The following is a 16,174-nucleotide window of genomic DNA, read 5'->3' as shown; positions in this document are numbered from 1 at the left end:
AACATGGGACTGTGATATCAAAGCAATTATAGAAACATGGCTCAGGGATGGGCAGGACTGGCAGCTGAATGTTCCAGGGTACAAATGCTACAGGAAGGATAGAAAGGGAGGCAAAAGAGGAGGGGGAGTGGCATTTTTGTTAAGGGACAGCATTACAGCTGGGCTAAGGGAGGATATTCCTGGAAATACATCCAGGGAAGTTATTTGGGTGGAACTGAGAAATAAGAAAGGGATGATCACCTTATTGGGATTGTATTATAGACCCCCCAACAGTCAAAAAGAAATTGAGAAACAAACTTGTAAGGAGATCTCAGCTATCTGTAAGAATAATAGGGTAGTTATGATAGGGGGTTTTAACTTTCCAAACATTGACTGGGACTACCATAGTGTTAAGGGTTTAGATGGAAAGGAATTTCTTAAGTGCGTACAAGACAATTTTCTGATTCAGTATGTGGATGTACCTCCTAGAGAAGGTGCAAAACTTGACCTACTCTTGGGAAATAAGGTTGGGCAGGTGACTGAGGTGTCAGTGGGGGAGCACTTTGGGGTCAGTGACCATAATTCTATTCGTTTTAAAATAGTGATGGAAAAGGATTGACCAGATCTAAAAGTTGAAGTTCTAAATTGGAGAAAGACCAATTTTGACAGTATTAGGCAAGAACTTTCAAAAGCTGATTGGAGGCAGATGTTCGCAGGTAAAGGGACAGCTGGAAAATGGGAAGCCTTCAGAAATGAGAATACAAGAATCCAGAGAAAGTACATCCCTGTCAGGATGAAAGGGAAGGCTGGTAGGTATAGGGAATGCTGGACGACTAAAGAAATTGAAGGTTTGGTTAAGAAAAAGAAGGAAGCATATGTCAGGTACAGACAGGATAGATCGAGTGAATCCTTAGAAGAGTATAAAGAAAGTAGGAGTATACTTAAGAGGGAAACCAGGAGGGCAAAACGGGGACATGAGATAGCTTTGGCAAATAGATTTAAGGAGAATCCAAAGGGGTTTACAAATATATTAGGGACAAAAGAGTAACTAGGGAGAGAATAGGGCCCCTCAAAGATCAGCAAGGCGGCCTTTGTGTGGAGCCACAGAAAATGGGGGAGATACTAAATGAATATTTTGCGTCAGTATTTACTGTGGAAAAGGATGTGAAAGATATAGACCATAGGGAAATAGATGGTGACATCTTGCAAAATGTCCAGATTACAGAGGAGGAAGTGCTGGATGTCTTGAAATGGTTAAAGGTGGATAAATCCCCAGGACCTGATCAGGTGTACCCTAGAACTCTATGGGAAGCTAGAGAAGTGATTGCTGGGCCTCTTGCTGAGATATTTGTATCATCGATAGTCACAGGTGAGGTGCCACTGGAGGTTGGCAAACGTGGTGCCACTGTTTAAGAAGGGCGGTAAAGACAAGCCAGGGAACTATAGACCAGTGAGCCTGACCTCGGTGGTGGGCAAGTTGTTGGAGGGAATCCTGAGGGACAGGATGTACATGTATCCGGAAAGGCAAGGACTGATTCGGGATAGTCAACATGGCTTTGTGTGTGGGAAATCATGTCTCACAAACTTGATTGAATTTTTTGAAGAAGTAACAAAGAAGATTGATGAGGGCAGAACAGCAGATGTGATCTATATGGACTTCAGTAAAGTGTTCGACAAGGTTCCCCATGGGAGACTGATTAGCAAGGTTAGATCTCATGGAATACAGGGAGAACTAGCCATTTGGATTACAGAACTGGCCCCAAGGTAGAAGACAGAGGGTGGTGGTGGAGGGTTGTTTTTCAGACTGGAGGCCTGTGACCAGTGGAGTGCCACAAGGATCGGTGCTGGGCCCTCTACTTGTTGTCTTTTACATAAATGATTTTGATGCGAGCATAAGAGGTACAGTTAGTAAGTTTGCAGATGACACTAAAATTGGAGGTGTAGTGGACAGCAAAGAGGGTTACCTCAGATTACAACAGGATCTGGACCAGATGGGCCAATGGGCTGAGAAGTGGCAGATGAGTTTAATTCAGATAAATGTGAGGTGCTGCATTTTGGGAAAGCAAATCTTAGCAGGACTTAAGCACTTAATGGTAAGATCCTAGGGAGTGTTGCAGAACAAAGAGACCTTGGAGTACAGGTTCATAGATCCTTGAAAGTGGAGTCGCAAGTAGATAGGATAGTGAAGAAGGCGTTTGGTATGCTTTCCTTTATTGATCAGTGTATTGAGTACAGTATTTGGGAGGCCATGTTGCAGCTGTGCAGGACATTGGTTAGGCCACTGTTGGAATATTACATGCAATTCTGATCTCCTTCCTATGGGAAAGATGTTGTGAAACTTGAAAGGGTTCAGAAAAGATTTACAAGGACGTTGCCAGGGTTGGAGGATCTGAGCTACAGGGAGAGGCTGAACAGGCTGGGGCTGTTTTCCCTGGAGTGTCAGAGGCTGAGGGGCCAGGATAGGATAAATAGGCAAAGTCTTTTCCCTGGGGTCGCGGAGTCCAGAACTAGAGGGCATAGGTTTAGGGTGAGAGGGGCAAGATATAAAAGAGACCTAAGGGGCAACTTTTTTACGCAGAGGGTGGTACGTGTATGGAATGAGCTGCCAGAGGATGTGGCGGAGGCTGGTACAATTGCAACCTTTAAGAGGCATTTGAATGGGTATATGAATAGGAAGGTTTTGGAGGGATATGGGCCAGGTGCTGGCAGGTGGGACTAGATTGGGTTGGGATATCTGGTCAGCATGGACGGGTTGGATCGAAGGGTCTGTTTCCATGCTGTACATCTCTGACTCTATGACTCTATGTCCCTTCATTGATTGTACTCATTGAAATACAGAAGAATGAAAGTCAGAAGTGGGTTCTGCAGATGCTGGAGATTAGAGTCAAGATTAGAGTGGTGCTGGAAAAGCACAGCAGGTCAGGCAGCATCCGAGGAGCAGGAAAACTGAAGTTTCGGGCAAAAGCCCTTCATCAGGAAACTTTTGCTCGAAACATCAATTTTCCTGCTCCTCAGATGCTGCCTGACCTGCTGTGCTTTTCCAGCATCACTCTAATCTTGAATAGAAGAACGAAAGATGACTTTATTGAAACATACAAGATTCTTCTGAGAAAAGGCACTGGACGCGAAATGTTAACTCTGCTTTCTCTCTGTATATACTGCCAGATCTACTGAGTTTTCCAAGCACTTTCTGCCTGTGTTAGTGTGAGGGTATACATTTTTTTCGGGAGAATTGAAAGGCAGCTTATTATCGAAGTGGAGAGAAACTTCAGAGTACTTCAGTGAAGAGGGATCTGGATTTTCTCACGCAGGAGTCACAGAAAACTAGTGAAAAGAAAAACCTAAGGAACTGTGGCTGCTGGAAATAAAAAAAAACAAGAGCAAAAATAGATAAAGCTCAGTAGATCTGAATATAATTGTGAGAAAAGGTCACTAGACCTGAAAAGTTAACTTTGCTTTCTCTCCACAGATGTTGTCAGACCGGCTGCGTTTTTCCATCAATTTCTACTTTTGTTTTTGTTACAGAAATCTAGTATGCAAGTACAGCAGGTGAAAAAGGAAGGCAATTAGCATTTTGAGATTTATTGCTAAAGGACTGGAGTATAAAAGTAAATACACCTTGCTACAGCTGTACAAGACATTAGTGAGGCTGCACCTGGAGTATTACATGCAAAGTTTGGCCCCTGATTTGAGGAGGGATGTAGTTACATTGGAGGAATTCAGAAGAGGTACACTAAATTGATTCCAGAGATGAGAAGCCTGTCTTATGAAGAGAGTTTGGGCAATGTAGACTCATACAGTCTGGCGTCTAGAAGAGTGAGAAAAGATCTAGTGGAAGTAAAAAAGATAAGACCATAAGACCAGAAGACATAGGAGTGGAAGTAAGGCCATTCGGCCCATCGAGTCCACTCCGCCATTCAATCATGGCTGATGCGCATTTCAGCTCCACTTACCAGCGTTCTCCCCGTAGCCCTTAATTCCTCTAGACAACAAGAATCTATCAAACTCGGCCTTGAAGACATTTAGCGTCCCGGCTTCCACTGCACTCCGTGGCAATGAATTCCACAGGCCCACCACTCTCTGGCTGAAGAAATGTCTCCGCATTTCTGTTCTGAAATGACCCCCTCTAATTCTAAGGCTGTGTCCACGGGTCCTAGTCTCCTCGTTTAACTGAAACAATTTCCTAGCATCCACCTTTTCCAAGCCATGTATTATTTTGTACGTCTCTATTAAGTCTCCCCTTAATCTTCTAAACTCCAACGAATACAATCCCAGTATCCTCAGCCGTTCCTCATATGTTAGACCTGTCATTCCAGGGATCATCCGTGTGAATCTCCGCTGGACACGTTCCAGTGCCAGTATGTCCTTCCTGAGGTGTGGGGACCAAAACTGGACACAGTACTCCACATGGGGCCTAACCAGTGCTTTATAAAGTCTTAGTAGTACATCTCTGCTTTTATATTCCAACCCTCTTGAGATAAGAGACAACATTGCATTCGCTTTCTTAATCACGGACTCAACCTGCATGTTTACCTTTAGAGAATCCTCGACTAGCACTCCCAGATCCCTTTGTGCTTTGGCTTTATTAATTTTCTCACCATTTAGAAAGTAGTCTATGCTTTTATTCTTTTTGCCAAAGTGCAAGACCTTGCACTTGCTCATGTTAAATTCCATCAGCCATTTCCTGGACCACTCTCCCAACCTGTCGAGATCCTTCTGTAGCCTCCCCACTTCCTCAGTACTACCTGCCTGTCCACCTAACTTCGTATCATCGGCAAACTTTGCTAGAATGCCCCCGGTTCCCTCATCCAAATCGTTAATATATAATACGAACAGCTGTGGCCCCAGCACCGAACCCTGCGGGACACCGCTCGTCACCAGCTGCCATTCTGAAAAAGAACCTTTTATCCCAACTCTCTGCCTTCTGTTAGACAGCCAATCCTCAATCCATCCCAGCAGCTCACCTCGAACACCATGGGTCCTCACCTTGCTCAGCAGCCTCCCGTGTGGCACCTTATCAAAGGCCTTTTGAAAGTCTAGATAGATCACATCCACTGGGTTTCCCTGGTCTAACCTACTTGTTACCTCTTCAAAAAATTCCAACAGGTTTGTCAGGCATGACCTCCCTTTCCTAAATCCATGTTGACTTGTTCTAATCAGACTCTGCTCTTCCAAGAATTTAGAAACCTCATCCTTAATGATGGATTCTAGAATTTTACCAACAACCGAGGTTAAGCTGATCGGCCTATAATTTTCCATCTTTTGCCTTGATCCTTTCTTGAACAAGGGGGTTACAACAGCCATCTTCTAATCATCCGGGACCTTTCCTGACTCCAGTGACTCTTGAAAGATCTCAACCAATGCCTCTGCTATTTCCTCAGCCACCTCTCTCAGAACTCTAGGGTGTATCCCATCGGGGCCAGGAGATTTATCAATTTTAAGACTTTTTAACTTTTCTAGCACTATCTCTTTTGTAATGGCAACCATACTCAACTCAGCCCCGTGACACCCTTTAATTTTTGGGATATTACTCATGTCTTCCACTGTGAAGACTGACGCAAAGTACTTGTTAAGTTCTCCTGCTATTTCCTTATCTCCCATCACTAGGCTTCCTGCATCAGTTTGAAGTGGCCCAATGTCTACTTTTGCCTGTCGTTTGTTTCTTATGTACTGAAAGAAACTTTTACTATTATTTCTAATATTACTGGCTAGTCTACCTTCATATTTGATCCTCTCCTTTCTTATTACATTCTTTGTTATCCTCTGTTTGCTTTTGTATCCTTCCCAATCTTCTGATTTCCCACTGTTCTTAGCCACTTTATAGGATCTCTCTTTTTCTTTAATACATTTCCTGACTTCCTTTGTCAGCCAAGGTTGTCTAATCCCTCCCCGGTTAATCTTTCTTTTCTTGGGAATGAACCTCTGTACAGTGTCCTCAATTATACCTACAAACTCCTGCCATTTTTGCTCTACTGTCTTCCCGGTTAGCCTCTGCTTCCAGTCTATTTTAGTCAGTTCCTCTCTCATGCCCTCATAATTACCTTTATTCAACTGTAACACCATTACATCCGATTTTGCCTTCTCCCTTTCAAACTCCAGACTGAACTCTATCATATTATGGTCGCTATTTCCTAAGGATTCCCTTACTTTAAGATCTTTTATAGAGTCTGGTTCATTGCAAAGCACTAGGTCCAGAATAGCCTGCTCTCTTGTGGGCTCCATGACAAGCTGTTCCAAAAAGCCATCCTGTAAGCATTCCACGAATTCCCTTTCTTTAGATCCACTAACAACATTATTTACCCAGTCCACCTGCATATTGATGCTAAAGGGAATTGGAAAACTAGATGTAGAAAGGATGTTTCCTTATGTGAGGCAATCTAGAATCAGAATCCCTACAGTGTGGAAACAGGCCCTTTGACCCAACAAGTCCACACTTACCTCTGAAGAGTAACCCACCCAGACCCATTCCCCTATCCTATATTTGGCCCTGACCTACACATCCCTACTGGCAATTTAACATAGCCAATTGACCCACCCCACACATCTTTGGACTGTGGGAGGAAACCAGAGTACACCCAAACAGACATAAGGAGAATGTGCAAACTTCACACATACAGTTACCCAAAGCTGGGATCAAACCCAGGTCCCTAGCACTGTGAGGCAGCAGTGCTAACCACTGAGCTACCATGCCAACCCTATAGTTGTAGGATATAGGTTTAGGATAAGGGATACCAGATTTAAAATGGAGATAAGGAGAAATTAAGACAGAAATTGCTGAAATCTCAGCAGGTCTAGCAGCATTTGTGGAGAGAAATCAGAGTTCATGTTTCAGTTCCAGTCACCCTTCTTCTGAATAGAAGGCTGAATTAGTTCTCTCAAACGGTCATGCATCTGTGGAATTCATTACCACAGAATGTGTTGGATGCTGGGACATTGAGGAAGCTTGAGTATGATATAGATTTTTAACGAGTGATGGGTTAGAGTGTTAGGGAGAGCAGGCAGGGAAGTAGAGTTGAGAGTGAGATGAGATCAGCCATGATTGTATTAAATGGCGGAGCAGATTCGAAGATTTGAATTGCCAACTCCAGCTGATTGTCCTAATGGGAACCAGGTTATTTAGAAACTCTGTTTCCTAGTTCCTTTCTCTCCTGCAAGGGTAAACATCCTTTCAGCATCAAGCTCCTTCCGATACAGATTGACTTGCCATTTCCAGAATTTTCTGTTCAAATGTTAATACGTAATGAAACAATTCACCGAATCCAATGTAGCCCACACAAGTGATCAATCTAAAATGGAAGCCTATTACTTTGGATCACAGGATATTCTTTCATTTTAACAGCCGGGAAAAAGAAATATGGGAATTTCAGAGACTTTCAAGGAAAACTCCATTGAGATTGGGCCAATCACTATCTTGAAAAACACGAAGAAAGATAAAAAAGGTAAGGCCCCTGCTCTAGCCATAGTTTATTAAATTGACTAATTAGATCAGAGGTTGCAAGCTTGTTGAGTGCATAAATATGCCATTCAAAGAGGTATGTGGTCACAAAACCATAAACCCCAGTCTTTGCTGAGTTGCATAAACTTACCCAAACCCCTCGCAGTTTATAGAATGATGCACTTGGCCTTTGAATTACAGGTTTGGAGAAGAAACGCCATTCATTGATCCCTCTGCTTCTTATCACTGGGCAGTGCAGATGTGTGGTTATCCATTAAAGACCACATCAGGATCAACCTTAAGGCATTAACGATTAACACATTACGCAGTCTGAAATGTTAAAAGCACTTCTATAGATCTGTACCCTGGCAACAACCAGGAGCAGTGAGAAAAAAATTGAAACAGGGAAAAGAATTTATTTTGTTTATTTCTTATTTATTCCTGCATTGTACTTCAAAACCACATACCCTTTGCCTTAATAGTGATGCCATATTGTATTAAGTCAGAGGGAGATGAATTAGATGGGAAAGACTTGGATTTACACAGCACCTTTAATAACCTCAGTGTGCGTCAAATTGCCTTACAGTCTATTGTCAGTCGTTGTGATGATATAAATCAACCCAGCATACAAGACAAACTTCTTAATCCCAGTATCATGGTGTCAGGCTCCATACTGGGGTGATGTTTTGGGACTCTTGTGTTGCAGTGGTAGTGTCCATACCTCTGAGCTGGAAGTCCCACATTCAGGTCCCAAATATCTCTGAATTACAGGTTTGGCGAAGAAACGCCATTCATTGATCCCTCTGCTTCTTATCACTGGGCAGAGATATTTCTGAACAGGTTGATTAAAGATATCTATAAGAAAACCTCATTTAGCTGGCCTCACAATGTCATGTCATTCAGAGATTGAGGAAAATAAATAAGGAATCAAAATTGTGAGGGGCACCTTTAAAGAGTCAGTAGGGGAAAGAACATTTCCAGTGGTTAGTACCTCCAGACTGATTTGATTAGATTTAATTTGATTTATTATTGTACCTAAATACAGCAAAATGTTTTGCTTTACGTGCAGTATGGGCAGATTATACTAAACAAAGATAATAGGGTAACTGAACAGAGCAAACAATACTAAGTTACAGCTGCAAAGAAGGTGCACAAAAAGCAAGATCAGCATTAGATTTGATATTTGAGAGATCGATTCAGAAGTAGATTTAAGAGAATATTGTTAGCAACTTTTAACAGACTTAGAATTGAGGTTACAAGTGCAGAGTCATTGTAAGAAATGTGAGAATAAGATCTGCTGGAGAGAACTCACAAAGAGTCACCCTGTGTTGGTGCTTGCTTGAGTCACAAAACACCACATACTGAAGACTATTATCAAAGCTATTAAAGGCTAGAAGAAGATTCTTGTTAACCCATAAGTTTACCGGGAGTTCAAATGACTTACGAGAATCTATAAGGTGGCAGAACCATAACAGTTCTTCAGAGGTAAGTGGACAAATACTTGAAAGCAGAAAGATAAGGCCATGGAGAAGATAGGGCCATGTGGCTCATGGAATTGGGAAATATGGGATAAACAGGCTCCCTTGACAGGTTATGTATTCAGGACTGTGTGAGGTATCCCTGTCATGTGACCACATGTCTACATATAAAATGTTTTCTGTATTTTGTACCAGAGCCAAGCATTCTGACAGTGATTCTCATAACGGTGGGGACAATACTGCTGGTAATTCTTCTCCTCGGTCTCCTGCGGTATGTGTATCGATACATCGCTGGCTCCAGTTTCTCAATCAAGTCATCAAAGAATATTTTCAGGAGACAGTCATCGATGAACCCTGTTACTTTGAAGTCTTGGAAACATGTGTAGCACCAACTGAGCACTGGAAACAAGCATAAACTGGTCCAAATGGCAATGAAACCAAAAAGAAAGAAATCATGAACTTACCTTCATGTAATAAGTGCAATACTACGGATGCTGGAAATCTGAAATAAAAACAAAAATTGTTGGAATTCTCAGAAGTCAGGCAGTATCACTGGGGAGAGAAATGGGTGCTAGGTCAATATTACATTTCCTCAGGACTGGAGAAAGTGGGAATATTGAAAGGCAGCAGGAATAGGATTGCCAAACCACATGGAATTATGGTGAAATGGTGTCAATCTCCCAGTGGCCAAAGAAACCATTGTGGGATATGGTGAATGCTAGTTCAGTTGTCAAGAGAGCAGGCACACAGACTGGACTATGTAATTAAGTATATTCAAGGCTGAGTTAGACAGGTTTTTAATCAGTAAGATGATCAAGAGTTATGGAGAAAAGGTAGGACAATGGAGTTGAGATGAACAGCTCAGCCATGATCTGATTGGCTGACGGACTGAATGGCCTATTTCTGCTTCTGTGTCTTATGGCCTAATGCAGGCAGCTGACTCTGCACGTAAACAATGAAGACTTTCAGATACTTATACTCTGTTGAGACAAGGGCACTTCATGTTGGGGGAAGAGCAACATTGGAGCCGGTGGCTCTGCTTGTTTACAGTAGTTGCAGTCCAGGACTTCCCAATGATCCAGGGAACAGCTGCAGTCAGGAGCTTACAGGTCAGGGATCCTGAATTACCCAGAAGAGCCCAAACCCTTTGGTGGGGTAGGGTGGTGTGGGGAGGAGGTGGGGGGGGGGGAGGGGGGAGTGGGGAGGGGGTGGTACAGAGGCTCCAGCAGTAACTTCTTGAGACAGGGAGATATTTTGGAACTGTTGCTGGTGACTGTGCAAACTGAAAGCACCTGGATGTGACATTGGGTGAGGGTAGGATAATCCAATTTCCACTTCAATTCAACAGCTAATGCTGTGATTGCAAACAAAAGTCAGGCTTAACTTTCAAACAAGAGAGCTTTGGGTTGGATCTTCCTTTGCTAAAATGGCAAAACAGTTGTTCTTCCCCCACCCCCAAGCTGTTTCTATTTTTCCAGTGATTTCAGGCTACAGTCTGGGCACTTGCAACCTGACTGCAAATGGAGGGGTTTCTTTTTAAAGAAAAGGAAATGCTGACTCCAGTAGGTTTTTAATCTTGAAGGAGAAAGGGGGTAATGTTAGGTGTTAGTACGCTTTGTCTCTTTGCCTACAGTAATTCGAAGATGTTTGAATTAAATAACTTCACTGTGGTCAAATTACCAACTTTCTGAAGTTGGTGCCTTAATTATTATTGGTCCCCAGCATTTCAAACTAGGGCCCCTGACGTGTTTGCTATCAATTTTCACTTCCAGTGACTTCTTCCAGAATATGTCTCACCAGCTTTGGCAAATCTGAGAGGGGAGGGTGGGAAGTGACTGTGAGGGGAAAGTCTGTGACAGGATTATGGGAGAGATTAAATCTCAAAAGAGTCAATGGTGTAAGAGCTGAGGAATTGGTGGTGGGACAAATGAAGAAACAAAAGATGTGTGCATGTCAGAATGTGGAAGAGCTGTTGTTTAAAGGAATAAACAAGTGGAAAATGTGAGCAAGACTGAGAATTGCAACAGTAAGGCCAGTTCTAGTCACCACAAAAAGGATGTGAATGTTTTGAAGCAGAGAAGATTTTGAGACCATTATTTATTCCCCATTCCTAATTGCCCTAAAGAAATTGATAGCGATCTGCTTTCTTGAGCTCCTACAGTCCTTGCATACATCTACAGTGTTGGTCCATTCTCTTTTGCACATCTCTAACTGCAGTAGAGAACTTGATGGTAAGCTGCCTTTGTGGTCCATTGTAATCCATTTGTGCAGTTAAACCCTCTGGGGTGGCACGCTACCTCAGTGGTTAGCGCTGCTGCCTCACAGCATCAGGGACCCAGGTTTGATTTCACCCTCGGGTGACTGTCTGTGTGGAGTTTGCACATTCTCACTGTGTCTGTGTGGGTTTTCTCTGGGTGCTTCAGTTTCCCTCCCACAGTCCAAAGATGTGCAGGTTAGGTGTATTGACCATGCTAAATTATCCATAGTGTTCAGGGATGTGCAAGTTAGGTGTATTTGCCATGCTAAATTGTCCATAGTATTCAGGGATGTGGAGATTAGGTGGATTGGCCATGCCAAATTGTCCATAGTGTCCAGGGATGTGCAGGTTAGGTGTATTGGCCATGCTAAATTACCCATAATGTTCAGGGATGTGTAGGTTAGGTCAGGGGAACTGTATAGTAATTGGGTAGGTGAATGGATGGGATACTCTTTGGAGAGTCGGTGTGGACTTGTTGGGTGAAATGCCTGTTTTTATATGGTATGGATTCTATGATTCTATGAAATCCCCAGTGCTGTTCAGAAGGGAATTTGATCCAATGACAGTGAAGGTGCAGCAGCCATATTGGTCCAAATCAGGATGGGTCACCAGTTTGGATCCAGGAATGTTAGATTTCAGTTGCGTGTGAGTTTGAGAGGTTTTGCTTTTGCAACAAAGCAAATTGACTAATGGGTTGATGGACTTGTACAAGATTATGACAGGTTTGCATAAGGCAGAAAACTCTTCCCAATACTCAATGGTGTAAGGACCAATGGACACTGATTTCAGATTTTGGGAAAGAGAGGCGGGGGGGGATGTGAAAAAGAGTTTTGTTGATACAGGGTGGAGTAATTACCTGGAGCACATCGCACTCAAGGATGGGAATGCAGTAGTGATCAATGATATTGAAAGGAAATCATGTGAAAATGTGAAGGCAGTAAGTTGCAGGGCTGCACAGACTGAGCAGGGGAGTGGGATTAACTAATTGCTCTGTGGGGTGCTGGCATGGCTGGACTGACTGGTTGTTTTCTGTGTTGAAAATGACTCTTAAAAAAGTGAATAAACTGCACGCAGAGGTTACAGGCTGAAATTGTTGAACTTAGTGTTGACTCTGGAAGGCTGTCCCTTGACTTTATACTGAACTTCATTGGGACTTTATGCTGACCCAGAGGGTGGGGGAATAGGGTCTGGAACTGACTGCCTTGAGCAAATGGTAAAGGCACAGACCCCTCCCCACATTTAAAAAGTGTTTAGATGTGCAAGTGAATTGTTGTACCCGATGAGGCCAAGAGCTAAAACCAGGAACCAGACAGGATGACTGCTTGACAGCTGGTCAAGTATGAAGATCTTAGTGTCAGGCCAACGTTGAAGAAGTTGCCTTGGTCCAACGCTGAAAATCGACTCTCCTCTCGGTTTTACAGGAGCTGTTTGCCCCATTGAAAGCTTCCATTATTTTCTGTTTTTGTGCGGTTTACTGTCTTTCATGTCCTCAAGGTGTTCCCAATGAAGTACTGCATGCATTTATGCAAAAGTTATGTTTTGGGGACCAAACGTTTGGTCTGAAATGGAAGGGGTCATCTTTTCCTGCTATCAGGTTAAAATCCATACTGGGTCTTTGGAACTGCAGAATTACTGACAATAACTGACACTGGCTGCTGGCCATGGTCCTGAATTCAGCAGGAATCAGATACCCTGGGACCGAGGTGGGGAATCTTTTCATGTTGGAAGACAGCATTATGTTAGGTGTAATCTAATAAATCCAAGAAACTTCAATTATATAGTCTTCAAAATTCACATTATTTTGTAAAAATCTAACTACTATGTACTAACTAAAAAAAAGAAAAAAAAAGTTAATTCTAAAGTTAACTAACCTTTTAATGACTTTGTTGTGACTGCTTTTTGTAGAAAAGCATTTGAATATTTGGTTGCAGCATGGAGGTCTGCAGTTTTAGCTGATCCTCTAGATGGGTATCCGTCATTTGTGGCCTTAAGGGTGTCTTGATTTGGTTAAGTAGGAGAATGTAGATTCGCAGCAATAAGTGGGGATTATTTCGTTGAATTTTCTTTTACTCTCTGGTATTTTAAATACATTGATTTTAAGATTAAAATAAAAATAATAAAGGATGAAAAAAACATATTAATAAAAAAATAAAAGATTTGTTCTGCAAAATTTGGATTCATTCAAAAGGCCACACACAATGGTCTAGGAGGCCGCGTGTGGCCTTAAGCTTGCAGGTTCCCCACCCTGCCCTGGGCCATCTGCTCAGAGGTTTGAAAGAGTTTTCAAAAAGACTAGAGAGTTCCCGTCAACCTCACTCCCAAAAGTAATACAAGGTTGATTAAGAAACGATTCTGGGGACAAAATCTGCATGTCAACTTACGTGAGATCAACTCTTGCATTGAATTCGTCTTTATTGTCACGTGTTTGCGAATGAGTGCAGCGAAAAGTTTGTAATCTTAGGCACAGGGTACCCAGGTACAGAAATACTTAAGTACATGTTACAGACTTGAAAGAATCATAAATAAAAGTTCAGCATAAGAATAAAGATGTTTTATTTTTAAAAAGCACTTGAATTTCACCAACACTGTGCCAACACTGAACCTTCAGACCGCCCAGGACAAGTCACTAGACCATGCTGGGCTGCAAACCTCAAGGCCCCCTTCTGGTCCTGCTCTGGGACTTACCCCCAAGTCCCCCACGCTGGTCTCCACACTGGGACTTAGCTGCCCACCCCACCCCACCTACAGACCTCTACTCTGGGACTCCCCCTCCCTTCCTCCGCACCCACCCCCCCTCCCCCCCACACCACCACCACTGGCCTGCACTCTGGGAATGGCAACATCCCTCTTCCCCTACCTACTAGCCTCTGTTTCAGGACTTGCCTCTGGGATTTGCTGCCCCCACACTGACCTGGCCTAAGACTTGAGTACTGGAGTACATCGAGTAGCAGACTCGATGTGCTGAATGGCCTAACTGCTGCTCCCATGTCTTACAGTCTTATAGAAGTGCGGTCACATTTTTAAATGGAGTGAACATGGTCGCCAATTTTGACATCGGAAGTTCTCACATACAGCAAGAATAGTAAACAAAGAAATGATTTGTTATACTGTTGTTGAATGAGGGATTAAGATTGTGTAGGGTGTTATGGAGAGCTCTGTTATAATTTTCAGGCAATACAATTGTTATAAACATTTTATGAGAGAAAATATTGATTCTATGAATTACAAATTCAAGAATAAACATAAAATTTAAATGTGAAATTTTCTTGACAAACTTTATTTAAAGGTGGTTTACACTGATGCTGAGGCATACAGGTTGAAGTGCAAATCAATAGAAGGAAATGAATGACTACTTTGACCTTAAAGTCTTTGTTTATTTTCTTATGACATTCTGACACTTCCCTTAGTTCCAGCAAGACATCATATAGAAAAAAAAAGCATACATCGCATGACACCAGGTTATAGTCAAAAATGTTTATTTGAAATCACAAGCGTTTGGAGTGCTGCCCCTTCATCAACAGGCTTTTGGGGGTGCAATTACAATGTTTAAAAGACATTTGGATAAGTACATGATTCAGAAGGGATTGGAGGATATGGGCCAGGAATAGGCAGATGACACTAGTATAGTTTGGGGTTATGTTCAGCATGGACTGGTTGGACCGAAAAGTCTGTTTCCGTGCTATATGACTCTAAGGGAGCAATGACTCTGGATAGTCAAGAAATCTTTCCTCAATATTGATAAAAATAATTGACCAATGGAGGTTCTGAGCATTTTATGTTAAATAGATAGTTCATTCTTCTTCAAATTAAGGAGGTAAACCAATAAAAATATTGCTCAGTGAAGCAAGCCAGTCATTGATACCGACTGATAATGCAATTTGTTTTAATCTTTGTTTTCTCTGCTATTGGAATTCATTAGCCACTCATAAAATGTTTTTATGATACTCACTTGGAACTACTAGCTGATATATCACGGTCCATTCTTGTTTAGCTGGTATTTAAGGCAATTGCCATTAGTTTTCTCATAAACTGAATGTTCACAAAAGTTTCCAAAGGAGAAAGAGAAGACAATGTTGACTGTACAGAAGTTTGCAGGGTGAAGTTGAAGTGTGTTCAACAATTTTTATCCTAAAACATCATCTCGGCCTCCTCCAGAGGTCCCTACAGTCACAGATGCTAGTCTTCGTCCAATTTGATGTGCTCCATGTGATATTAAGAAATGGCAGAAGGAAATAGAGCCTTCAAGGGCCAAGTTTACTGAAATATTACAGGAATAGTACTGAAGATTTATGCTCTAAATGTTGTTATGTCTATAACCAAGTGGTTCCAGTACACCACAACACTGGCATTGACCTGGCAATGTGGAGAACTGCCCAGGTGTGTCCTCCCCTCAAAAAGCAGAATTACCCACTATTTACATTCACAGGGTTGCCATTAACTGGAAGCTAAGTAGGGCTAGATGTAATACTGTACCTCCAAGAGAAGGCCAGAGGCTATGACTCTTGTAGTGAGTAACTTAACTAATGAAACCCCCACAAAGCCTGTCCACCATCTCCAAGGCACAGGTCAGGAGTGTAATGGATTACTACCCCTACTTGCCTGGATGGGTGCAGCTCCAACAACATTCAGGAGGCACAACACCATCCAGGATAAAAGTCCACTTGATTGGCACCACATTCATAAACATCAACTCCCTCCACCACCAGCACTCATCAGCTAAAAGAGTTTTTTTTACCATCCTGACTTGGAAATTCCTTCAACGTTACTCAGTCCAATTCCCCAAACTCTATCCGTAATGGCATTGTGGGTCTACCTCCACCAAATGTACTGCAAGGATTCAAGGAAGCAGCTCACCATTGCCTTCCCCAGGGCAACAAAGGAAGGGGAATAAATACTAGCCCAGGCAGCGATACATATTTCCTGAATGAAGGAAGGAAGAGGGAGTCTTTTGAATTAGAAATGTTCAGTTTTTTTTGCATTGGAAACATTGGGGCTATCAAACACAGAAAGGAATCATAAAATTAT

General features: G+C 42.4%; 1 protein-coding gene across 1 annotated transcript in view; it reads left to right on the top strand.

The window, feature by feature from the left end:
• Positions 1-9,464, top strand: part of LOC122555580 (uncharacterized) — a 132,622-nt gene extending 123,158 nt beyond the window's left edge. The window contains exons 24-25 of the mRNA XM_087992481.1: positions 7,319-7,418; positions 9,088-9,464. Of these exons, the coding sequence (XP_087848607.1) occupies positions 7,319-7,418; positions 9,088-9,278 (291 nt within the window). The 3' untranslated portion in view covers positions 9,279-9,464. The remainder of the gene's footprint in view (positions 1-7,318; positions 7,419-9,087) is intronic.
• The last annotated feature ends 6,710 nt before the right edge of the window (positions 9,465-16,174 follow it).

Source organism: Chiloscyllium plagiosum, unplaced genomic scaffold, assembly GCF_037043375.1.
Source record: "Chiloscyllium plagiosum isolate Xiang-an unplaced genomic scaffold, Cpla_swu_hap1 HiC_scaffold_12, whole genome shotgun sequence".
NCBI lineage: Eukaryota > Metazoa > Chordata > Chondrichthyes > Orectolobiformes > Hemiscylliidae > Chiloscyllium > Chiloscyllium plagiosum.
Note: the sequence above shows the minus strand (reverse complement) of the source record. Positions and strands in the feature narration are given on the sequence as shown.